General features: G+C 36.1%; 2 protein-coding genes across 3 annotated transcripts; both read left to right on the forward strand.

Moving 5' to 3' along the window:
* The first annotated feature begins 1,358 nt into the window (after positions 1-1,358).
* Positions 1,359-3,658, forward strand: LOC127413457 (ganglioside GM2 activator-like). 2 transcript variants are annotated; one of them, XM_051650627.1, is made up of 4 exons: positions 1,359-1,669; positions 1,775-1,927; positions 2,697-2,758; positions 3,005-3,658. In XM_051650627.1, exons 1-4 carry the CDS (start codon positions 1,568-1,570, stop codon positions 3,066-3,068), a joined length of 381 nt encoding a protein of 126 aa, XP_051506587.1. In that variant the 5' UTR covers positions 1,359-1,567; the 3' UTR covers positions 3,069-3,658. The 2 variants fall into 2 exon arrangements, with proteins under 2 accessions (XP_051506587.1, XP_051506586.1); XM_051650626.1 differs by having other exon boundaries at positions 1,361-1,669; positions 2,576-2,758.
* Positions 3,659-4,702: 1,044 nt separating this feature from the next.
* On the forward strand, positions 4,703-9,772 carry LOC127413458 (ganglioside GM2 activator-like). Its single transcript, XM_051650628.1, has 4 exons — positions 4,703-4,986; positions 5,096-5,248; positions 7,287-7,466; positions 8,000-9,772. Exons 1-4 carry the CDS (start codon positions 4,891-4,893, stop codon positions 8,156-8,158), a joined length of 588 nt encoding a protein of 195 aa, XP_051506588.1. The 5' UTR covers positions 4,703-4,890; the 3' UTR covers positions 8,159-9,772.
* Positions 9,773-12,289: the final 2,517 nt, after the last annotated feature.

Consider the following 12,289-nt stretch of genomic DNA (forward strand, 5'->3'; position numbering starts at 1 on the left):
AAACAGATCAGAAAGGCCACAGATGCTGATTTGATAACTTTGGCACAACAACCACACCCTAAAACAAGCCACATCATGCTTGTCTGTTTTGCTCAACACACTTTGAAAGCTCTGGCCCAAGTGGCAAAAGGTGCTGTCAGATAATATATATATATATATATATATATATATATATATATATATATATATATATATATATATATATATATATACAGTATATAATTTTTTTTAGTATGTCTGGCAAAATAAAACACCCATCCTCCCATCCATTAAAACATCCCAGCCCATAGATATGACAATGTCCATTTACATGTAATAAGTTTATATAGAAATATCAGAAGAGAAACTCAAAGCAGTAATTCAAGCAAACGATGCTTCCAGGAAGCATTTTTCTGCATGAATTTTGAATTAATTTTAATGCTGCAAGCAATAATTAAATTAAGAAAGATTTGTCTAAATTGTCTTTTCAGTCTATTCTTAAATTATAGATGATTATGATGAGAATAATACTACTACTACTAATAATAACAAGTACAAAAACAACAACAACAACAACAATAATAGTAGTAGTATATTTTCTTCATTAAAGGAATATTCCGGGTTCAATACAAGTTAAGCTCAGTCAACAGCATTTGTGGCATAATGCTGATTGCCTCAAAAAATTATTTCAACTCTTCCCTCTAAAAAAAAAAGAAAGAAAAGAAAAAAATCTAGGTCACTTAAAATGGAAGTGAATTAGGCCAATTGTCTGGAGGGTTTTAAAGCAGAAATGTGACGTTTATTATATTATAAAAGCAATTACATGAATTCTTCTGTTAAACTTCTGTGTTATTTGAGCTGTAAAGTTCAAAATCCTCATTTTTACAGTCACTTCAGTATTTTAGGGTTTGTTGACGTTACATCATCATGGCTACAAAGTTGTAAAACTGGCTATAACTTCAGACAGAAAAGGTTAGTGAGCGATTTTATCACACTAAAATCATGTTATCACGCATATTGTTAATGTCTTGTGGCTTTACTTCTGAAACAGTGAGCATTTTAATGTTTACAGATTGGCCCCATTCACCTCCATTGTAAGTGCCTCACTGGAACCCAGATTTTTGTTTTTTTCAAAGAAAAGGGGGTGCGAGTCAAAAAAAAATAATAATAATTTTTTTTAATAATAATATCATGTCAAACATGCTGTCGATTGAGCTTAACTTGTATTGGACCCGGGAGACTGCTGGAGTTCGTTTTTGCTGATGAGCTGATGATATTCCTCCTGCCTTTAGAGGTCGCTGTCAAGTTGTTTAACGCAGTATTGGCTTTTTTTTTTTTTTTTTTATAAATGAGCAAAGAATCCAGGAACAAACGCATATTTAAATATCACAACACACCCACATGACGACACACACAGGATAATTTCAAGAGTGCTTGTCTTCATTGCTCTTAGATAATTACCTTGCCATTCTGTTAGGGGCCATTAAATCTTGCTGTGCAGTGTTTCAGAATAACTGTGATTTTGTTATGCGCTCTAGTTAACCCAATCAGAAGTTACACTTCGTGTTTTGACTATATACAGTGCAAAATGAAAAGTCACATTTCCTTCATTACTCTGTTCGCTGCACACTATGTTTTCCTGGAAGCCTCGTGCAACTCGCACAGCAGAAACGGCTGGAAATTAACCAAGGTTAGTGACGAATGTGAAATTATGTGATCAAACTCTTTTATATATAATATATATTAGTATTTCCATTTCATTGTTATTTCTTAATTAATTTCTATTGTTGTCAAGGTACTGGGGTTTTCATGGGCAAACTGCGGAAAGCCAGATGACCCTGCATACTTGAAGACTCTTAATTTGTCCCCAGATCCCATTCCTATTCCAGGATATTTAACAGCAGATGCATCAGGCACCACATCAGTAGAGCTTACCTCTCCTCTTTCTGTAAGTTAAGAAAAATGATCATGATTCTAGAAGGCGTATGCACATTTTGATCTATCCGCCTACATTTTTGTTCTCTGTAGAGTACATTAGTTTTAATGAATATCTCTAAAACCTTTTATGTCACTGGTTAAAAAGGGCCTCCTGGGATGTTCAGAGATGTTTTGGGGGGGGGGGGGGGGGGTCACAATTCAGTAGATTTGAAAAGAGCAATATTAGGTCTTATCTAATTGATTTATTGTAATTAAGCAACTCTGGCAACCTTTAGTGAGTTACTAAAACAAAGTATAATAATAATGATAATGCAAAAAAACAAAAACAACAAATCCCAGAAAGCTGTAGTAATCAATAGAGGCTATAGCTGCTATACCTTGTACTCTGAACCTCTGAATTGAGTTGTATACCAGGGATTCATATGACCTAGTTTAAACCTTAACAGACTGGTGGTGTCATAAATGTTTTTTATTTTATTTTATTTTTTTATGGCTACAAATTATGGTGGGACCTTGTGACTATCACAAGTGACTCTAAACCTGTGTGATTACATTTCAACTATTTCACTGAACAAATGGCTGAGCATCGTACTCTGTATCATCATAAGGAATATATTTGTCACTGTGACTTAGAGTGTGACGTTGACGTTTATTTCAGGTGAACGTAACACTGGAAAGAGAAGTTGCTGGTGTGTGGGTAAAAATACCTTGTATAGATGAACTAGGAAGTTGTCATTACCCTAATGTCTGTGACTTGCTCGATCAACTCATCCCTCCAGGACAAGACTGCCCTGAGCCTCTGCAAACATATGGCCTGCCCTGCCACTGTCCATTCAAAGCTGTAAGTATGCCCAAATTCATGAGCTTTAACTGAACATCCATGTGTTTATTACACAACTTTCATAAACAACTAGGCAGTATATAGGTTAAATTTGGGATTGAAATGTTAGGTAACTGTTGTGTACATTTAATCATTTTTTCTTTGCACCAAAAATTGCCATACCAAGCTCTTTCATGCATTTTATCTTTATTTAAAGCCATAATATTTATTTATTTATTTATTTATTTTTATTTTGTTTTCCCACAGGGTGATTATTCTTTGCCTTCGTCAGGTATCAACATACCAGACGTTGAATTGCCTGGCTGGCTGACCAACGGCAATTACAAAGTTCAGGGCATTTTAGGAAGCTCTGAAAAAGAACTGGGATGCATTAAAGTCAGCTTCTCATTACATTCCTCCTTACACAAGTAACATTATGAAACAGAGAGACATAGCACCCTTCTATAGCACAGTCAGCTTTTCCTGGCTTTTGGGTGGCTCTTAGAAAGAAAAAAAGGAGATACAAATATTTTTTTAATCATGAAGTAGTGGTTGATTAATTAATAGGAATTTACTCATTATTTCAAAATTGACAAAATGGTCTGTCATCATGAGCATATTTCCAAGAAATCGATTAGGATTGTGAGATCCTGTAAATATTTTTTGATATGTTTACTTTTAAACCAATGAGTAAGGAGACTTGTTACTGCTCTGATGTATGTCTCTGCAGTACTGGAATTTTTTAGATCAACTGCAAATGTATAGATTTTTATTTTTATTTTTTTTTAATCATTCTTATTTGAATGTTTTACCTAGTTTTAATTACTGGATTTGTTCTCCTTGATGCACTAATGCATCAATGAAGCTAGTAAAGCTGAGCTGTTTGTGAATCAGTTTTCATTAAAAGATCATTTTCCTGCTCATGTTTGTTCTTAGTAGTCATTAAAATCAATAATTGTTTACAGCTGTTGTCTGTAGGGTACAACGGGGTTAAAGGAACATGCACCTTAAGAAAAAAATCACTTTTTTTTTTTCTGGTCAAAAAGTGTATCAAGGTGGGGGGAAAAAATACAAAATAATTTTTTTGTTTGTTTTTTTTTTTTTATGAAAAATTGATGAAGCCACATAATTTGTGAAAATAAATAAAAGGTTGTTTTGATTAAAATCATTATTATTGTTTTTAAAAGGAGGCGAGGGAGACTTTTACTCCACACCTGGGGCAAAAGGCCCCCGGGGGGGTTAAAGTAAGATCATGTAAATATAGGGAAATTAGTTTTAGGGCAAAATTTGCCAACTTAGGTCAAAAAATAAATGTGACAAATTTCAGGTATTCTCATTAGCTACACACATTTGCAACATAACAGAATTCTTAAATATTAAATCATATGACCTCAAAATCAAACTTTAGACATTGCACACAATGACCATATATCAGGAATATTTTGCAGTGTGTAGTGATAAACAGGTGTTAAGTAAAGTACTGTTGCAGTTTTTGTTGCTAAGTATTTTGGGAGAAAATCATATCAAAGGTGCCTTCATAGATAAGTGGACTACCATTTCAAATTGGTTCCTTGTATGCTTTTCACCTAAATATTTCTGGTAAGAGTAACGACACTTTGGTGTGATGGGTGTACTTTTCAATTTGCACGCTTGGTGGCATCAAACTCATCTTGTTCAGCAATCATATTTCAACTCTTAAATGAGTAAATTGCTCTAAAGACTTGGTCGCTATTTTAAGCTGATAAACATTTATTCTTATATGGTCAGTTGTAAAACAGCCTTGGTTTTAACATTACTACTAGTAGCCTATTATTAATTTTATTATTATTACAGCCTCTTATTTTTTGTTTCATTGAAGGTCACTGTTTTTGCACTGTAACGCAATTATTATTATTATTATTATTATTATTATTATTATTTAATTTAATTTATTTTTATTTTTGTTTTTTTGAATGCGGAAAGAATCGTGGAAAAACCCGTTTAAATACCACCACACACTCACACGTTGTTCCTGAGTGTTTGTAAAACGTTGATTTGTCTTCACTGCTCGTGGACGATTATCTTGGTTGCAAGTGCCATTGAAATGAAAGTGATTTTAAGTATATAGCCTACTTTTAGTGTTTATATATAGCCTATACCATACACCGTGTAAAATGAAAAGCTGCATTTCCGTGTTTTTGGCTTTGTTCGCTACAAATGTTTTTTGGAAAGGAGACTCGCACAGCATGAAAAGCTCTAAATTGACCAAGGTAGGCCCTGAGTGACAATAGTGAAATACCGGGATGTGACTGTGTTGACAGAATTTCTTTGGCATAAATGTCTTTGAATGATCATGTGTTCATTTCCGTCATCATCCAGGTGCGGGGGTTTTCTTGGGAAAACTGCGGAAAGCCAGATGACCCTGCATTTTTGAAGACTCTGAATTTGTACCCGGATCCAATTCCTTCTCCAGGATATTTAATAGCAAGTGCATCGGGTTCCATATTAGCAGATCTGACCTCTCCTCTTTCAGTAAGTTGACAAATATTGTGAGCACATGACCTATTTGGCCTACATGATACAATATAATCACATCATGATCTACCTTGTACCATGAACCTTTGAGTTGAACCCCATCCATTCTCGTGACCTAGCTTTTACAGACTGCTGGTATTATAAATAGGCTAGGTTGTCTTGTGACAGTCATCACAAAAGTGTGGTAAAGTTAGCTTTTATGTTTGACTCTGCATTGCTCACATCAAGAAGCCAAAACAACTGAGATATACATAAACAGATGTCCTTAATATACCACAAATTTTCACACCAATTTTATCAGCTCTATAAATCTATTAAACAATTCAACCATTTGACAGCACACCCATTTTAAAATACTGAGAAAAATATGACACAAGACTCCGTTTGGGGAATAAATATTTTACATGTTTTATAAAACAATGTAGAAATCTTTTTTCTAATCCTAATAAACTCTATGACTGCTTGACCTAAAGATGTGAGAAGGATATTGCTGCAGGCAGTGCTCCAAAAAGGGGCGTTAGCTCCAAATCGCCATTAAAGACGTAGGGAGCCCCTAACCTTAACCCTTTTGGAGTTGGAGTAACACCACCCCCTTTTTGAGTAACTCTGCCCTCTTTTGGAGATTCCAACCCCATTTGGAGGTCTCTGGCCTGCATCTGTACCTACTTGAAAGATGTCACACTAACTTAAAAAGTACTCAGAATAGTGCAGCGACCCATCCACAATACGCACACACACTTTTCGTTACACTGTGCAGACATCACTCACAATATCATGTTCCTATTTTGTTTGGGGGAGGGGTGCCTTAGAGAGGAAGAGGTATGAGGGGGAGAGGAAAAAGAGACCTGTTTTGATGCGTTCCGGTACGCCTCCAACCCGGGTTTATGTTTGATGCTTGAGTTCAGAATACATGCAAGTTAATCCTTTCGTCTGCCTTTCTGACTGCACGCGCACACACCAGTAAATTGTAGTAAACGCTACAATGTTATTCCCTACACAAGGCTTGTTTGTGAGAAGGATATAGCTGCAGGCAATGCTCCAAAAAAGGGGCGTGAGCTTCAAATTGCCATTAAAGATATAGGGAGCCCCTAACCCTTTTCCTAACCTTAACCATGAGTGGAATTGGCGGCCTCGTTTGGAGGAACCCCACCATCTTTTGGAGATTCCGCCCCCATCTGGAGGTCTCCGGCCTGCAGCTATACCTACTTGTTCTTTTTGGGAGTTTAAACCTAGTCTTTTTTTTTTTTATTGAGAATTTTTTATCCATATAAATCTATTAAACTCTTTGACCGTTTGACCTAAAGATGTCAAACCAACAAAACTCTGAATATTATTCCCTACATAGCAAAAGATTTCTTTTGGGAGTTACAGCTTGGTATTTTTTATATAGAATTTGTTTATCCATATAAATCTATTAAACACATTGACCTAAATATGTCAAACCAACTACATTCATATGAATAACAATTCAAAGTTTAAACTCCCCAAAAGAAGGCTTGTGCTAAGTAGGGAATAATATTCTGACTTACTTGAAGCTGGTTTGACATCTTTGGATCAAACGGTCAGAGTTTAATAGAATTAGAAGACATTTTACATTACTAATTTTTTTTATAAAATATTTCTTCCCAAACGTAGTCTTGTGTCATAAAAAGGATATTTTTATGAGTATTCTAACATTGGTGTGTTGTCATAACTTCAAATGGTTAAATTGTTTAATAGATTTATATAGCTAATAAAATTAGTATGAAAAAAAAAAATGGCTACCCGTTTTGACATTTAAGCCTTGTGGTCTACTAAGGACATCTGTTTATGTATTTCTCAATTGTTTTGGCTTCATGATGTGAACAATGCAGAGTGTTAAATTGGTTTTATTCAGAATGTCAAACAAATGTTAAACATAAAACCAACTTTACCACACATCACAAATGACTGTTAAACTGTACGACCAAGTTTCAGCAATTTCAACCATGCTCTGTATTTTCATAGGATTCCTTTTGATGACTTTGAGCCAGGGAATGAAGTTTATTTATTTCAGGTGAACATGACAGTGGAAAGAGAAGTTGATGGTGTGTGGGTAAAAATACCATGCAAAGATGATCTGGGAAGTTGTGATTATCCTAATATCTGTAAGCTGCTTGATCAACTCTTTCCTCCAAGACAGTGCCCTGACCCTTTGCAGAAATATTGCCTGCCTTGCCATTGTCCATTCAAAGAAGTAAGTGTCCTGATTAACCGCCCTTTTAATAAACATCCATGTGTTTATTACACACAACTGCACTCTCAGAAAAAAAGACACGGTAAAGCTTCAAAGCCGTCTCTGGGGTGGTACCCTTGTTTTGAGTAGTAGATATTTGTACTCTTAAAGAGAGAATAGTTTAAGTTTTTTTGTTCATAGAGGAACAAAATATATAAATGTACCTTTAAAGGTACACAATAGGTCCTTATGGTACAATTAGTGTATGTACCCAAAACAAGTAATACATTTTAACTACAGGTACTAAAATGTCCACTTGAAGGGACCACCCCAGTGACTGCCCTTTTACCTTTAACGGTTGGTCTTTTTTTGTGCCAGAAACACAACATTATGGCATCTTTGCAGTATCTGGTTCATATTTTGTACTGAAATATTAGTGCTTTGCATAGATCATGTCTTATTTTCTTCACCAAAAATTGCTTGGTCTAGCTCTTTCATATCCTTTTTTATCTTTGTCTTTAAGTTTAAAACCATACCATCTCCTTTTGTCATAGGATGACTACGATTTGCCATCGTCGGCTATGTACATACCAAATTATGGACTGCCTGACAGGCTGACCAATTACAGAGTACAGGGCATTTTAAGAAGCTCTGGAAAAGAACTTGGATGCCTTAAAGTCAGTCTCTCAATAGCGTCCATACTATACAAGTAACACTGAAGCAAATATAAAGTGGTTGCTCTTTGATAGTAAGGTGCTCTTTTCCTGGCTTTTGGAAGAGAGAGGAAAAAATGAGAAAATGTTGCTTAATTAAAAAAAGGAAGAAGTTGATTAATCTACAGGAATTTAATGAGGTTTTTATTTCACAATTAAGTATCAGTCGTTGTATGCATATTTCTTGTAAGGAGAGAGTTCACACTAAAAGGAAAATTCTCTCATCATTTTTATAATTAAATTAAGATTTTAAGAAGAATATCTCAGCTCTGTAGGTCCTCACAATAAAAAAAGTGAATGGGTACCAAGATTTTGAAGCTACAAAAAGCACATAAAGGCAGCATTAAAGTAATCCATAATACTCCAGTGTTTAAATCCATGTTTTCAGTAGTGATATGATAGGAGTGGTTGAGGAACAGATTAATATTTAAGTCCTTTTTACTATAAATTCTCCTCCCTGCCCAGTAGGTGGTGATATGCATGAAGAATGTGAATTACCAAAAACAAAAGAAGAATGTAAAAGTGGAGATTTATTGTAAAAAAAAAAAAAAATTGATATGTTTCTCACCCACACCTATCATATCACTTCAGAAGATATGGATTTGACCACTGGAGTCTTATGGATTACTTCTGTGTTTCCTTTATGTCCTTTTGGAGCTTCAAAATTTTCATTCCATTCACTTGCATTGTAAGGACCTACAGAGCTGAAATATTCTTCTAAAAATCTTTGTTTGAGTTCAGCAGGAGAAAGTAAGTCATACACACCTGGGATGGCATGAGGGTGAGTAAATGATGAGAGAATGTTCATTTTTGGGTAAACTATCCTTTTAACAAAGAAATGATCTACTGAATTTGCTGTTGTGATGATTTATACATTATGTCCTTGATTAAATAAAGCAGTTAATTGCCTAAAAGGTGCTGGGTTTATTCTGAATCAGTTTAAAGTGAATTTTATTACCATGTTTGTTCTTAATAAACATTAAAATAATTAACAGTGGTTTTGAAACTGGCTCCTGTGTTTTCGCTTCAAAGGAACACTGGTGCAAGGTGTAGTTTTCAATCCACACACTTGGTGGCATCAAATGCAGCTTTTGTTGTCATTGCATTTTAGCAGTGCCTTGAGGACAAGTTGGCAAATTAATGTGAAATTAATTTGCAACAGTGTCTTGCACATTTTATGGGCTAAGAGGATTAAATGCTGTAAAGATCTGTATATTATATATTCTTCCAGGATACCATAATACGGTCCATTGTAAAACGCAAGCCAGTTTTTTGTTATCCTGTCAACATTGTTTGCATTACTGATTTTCAGACTGTCTTTAAAGTGTTGTACAGTCCTAAATCCAGATGTCCAAGTGGAATGCTGAGTCTAGTCACAGAGAGCTAGACTAGCCATGTTCTTCATTTTTACTGACTGCTAAATACAGATCTGCTGTCACTTGTAAACCTGTAGACATACAATTGCAGTGTATTTCCTGGCTGAAATGTGGTCATTACTAGGATTCATTGTATTTATGAAGTTTAGAACTCTCAAATGTATATAATCAGCATTGTGTATTATTCTGCATATCATTTTTGCATTAACAGTGTTAATTAAACCTAACCTGATAGTTTTGCCAGATCGTTAACTCTCAGCATAACTTGTTCCTTTGCTAAGTTTAATTTCACCCAACCTCCAGCTTTCTGAGGCCTTGAGGCTTACAGTGCCTGGGGTTGAAGGGGGAGTAATGGAAAGAATTTTATCTCCTGGCTGACTGTGAGGTTGTGTCTGTTTTTTGTTTTTTTTTTAAGAGCTGTATGGCACAAAGCATGTTCATTAAGCTTTGTGGCACAGACTCCCTTGTACAGTGCATCTGCCTTGGAAATATTTACATGCAGCAACACTCTGGAAAAAGGAAAATATGTAAAATTGAGCTCAAATGTATATACACTCCAGAAAGGAAAGGTAATGACCAAAAACAGTCAAACTTTGTTTAATTTGTTCAAGATATTAGTCTTTTTTGTTATTATTATTTATTAGTTTCACATTTTATAGCACTTCTGTGCCTTATAAACACTATATTTTAGGAAACCTAAAAAAAATCTACTCCTAATCCTGTTAAAACCATCCTCTTAGTGACAAAAAATACAAATCTTGCTAAAGTCATTATTTTCTCAAAACTGCGTTTCAATACCATTTAAACTTTGCTCTATGGATGAGATGTGTCCTAAAGAGTGTTAAAGAAAATAAGCTACATTTACTTTTCTCTCTTAAAATCCTGACCTCATATGTGATAAGCCTGTTAACTTTGGCAAATCCTGTTAAATACAAACATACTGTTTTATGAGATTGCAGTATTTTGTCTACCAGATGGCTCTCTCTGTTATTGTCACCACTGAGTGTTAGTCCATGCAGCTGTCTGTCAATGGAAAGTTTATCATCACGTACACTTCTCAGCAACAACTGCTCTATCGTTTTTATGACGGATTACTCTGCTATAAATAGATGGGGTTTTGACCAAAAATGAAAGTCTCAAATTACCCAGATGAACCAAAGTTGCTGTATCACATTAGTGCTTAATATATACCAAACGAGAGCTAAGAGGACAAAAATAGAGTATCTCTGACATACTACTGTATATACACCAGTGAATGTGATTAGCTCAGATATGATGGTTTATGTTTTGTCCACTGAAAAGTTGACAGTATTTTATATTATAATATGATGGGCAGTTTCTTACTAAATTCACATTCAGGTTTAACTAATTTCTCATCGAAATGACACGGTTGATGAAATCAAAAGCGGCAGCCAGTAATAGCAAGCACTTGTTTGAAGTTACCATGCCTTGTTATGTTTACATTTAGCATGTCCATCCTCACACCTCACGACTGTGTCATGGTTCACTGCTGTTTTGTCAGTTTCTCTAAACAGAATTCCTCTAAAGCAATGAGGTGACAACTCGGCCACTTATAAAGTAGTAAGACAGTATATATATATATATATATATATATATATATATATATATATATAAACTCAGCAAAAAAAGAAACATCCCTTTTTCAGGACACTGTATTTTAAAGATAATTTAGTAAAAATCCAAATAACTTTACAGATCTTTATTGTAAAGGGTTTAAACAATGTTTTCCATGCTTGTTCAGTGAAACATAAACAATTAATGGACATGCACCTGTGGAACGGTCATTAAGACACTAACAGCTTACAGACGGTAGGCAAATAAGTTCACAGTTATAAAAACTTAGGACATTAAAGAGATCTTTCTACTGACTCTGAAAAACACCAAAAGAAAGATGCCCAGGGTCCCTGCTCATCTGTGTGAACGTGAATTTGGCATGCTGCATGGAGGCATGAGGACTGCAGATGTGGCCAGGGCAATAAATTGCAATGTCCGTACTGTGAGACGCCTAAGACAGCGCTACAGGGAGACAGGATGGACAGCTGATCGTCCTCGTAGTGGCAGACCACGTGTAACAACACCTGCACAGGATCAGTACATCCGAATATCACACTTGCGGGAGAGGTACTGGATGGCAACAACAACTGCACGAGTTACACCAGGAACGCACAATCCCTCCATCAGTGCTAAGACTGTCTGCAATAGGCTGGGAGAGGCTGGACTGAGGGGTTGCAGTAGGCCTGTTGTGAGGCAGGTCCTTACCAGACATCACCAACAACAATGTCGCCTATGGGCACAAACCCACCTTCGCTGGAACAGACAGGACTGGCAAAAAGTGCTCTTCACTGACGAGTCACGGTTTTGTCTCACCAGGGGTAATGGTCGGACTCGCGTATATCGTCAAAGGAATGAGCGTCACACTGAGGTCTGTACTCTGGAGTGGGATCGATTTGGAGGTGGAGGGTCCATCATGGTCTGGGGCAGTGTGTCACAGCATCATCGGACTGAGCTTGTTGTCATTGCAGGCAATCTCAATGCTGTGCGTTACAGGGAAGACATCCTCCTCCCTCATGTGGTACCCTTCCTGCAGGCTCATCCTGACATGACCCTCCAGCATGACAATGCCACCAGCCATTTTTGCAAGACAGGAATGTAAGTGTTCTGCCATGGCCAGCAAAGAGCCCGGATCTCAATCCCATTGAGCACGTCTGGAACCTGTTGGATCGGAGGGTGAGGG

The sequence above is a fragment of the Myxocyprinus asiaticus genome, chromosome 22 (genome assembly GCF_019703515.2).
Source record: "Myxocyprinus asiaticus isolate MX2 ecotype Aquarium Trade chromosome 22, UBuf_Myxa_2, whole genome shotgun sequence".
In the NCBI taxonomy this organism is placed as follows: Eukaryota; Metazoa; Chordata; class Actinopteri; order Cypriniformes; family Catostomidae; genus Myxocyprinus; species Myxocyprinus asiaticus.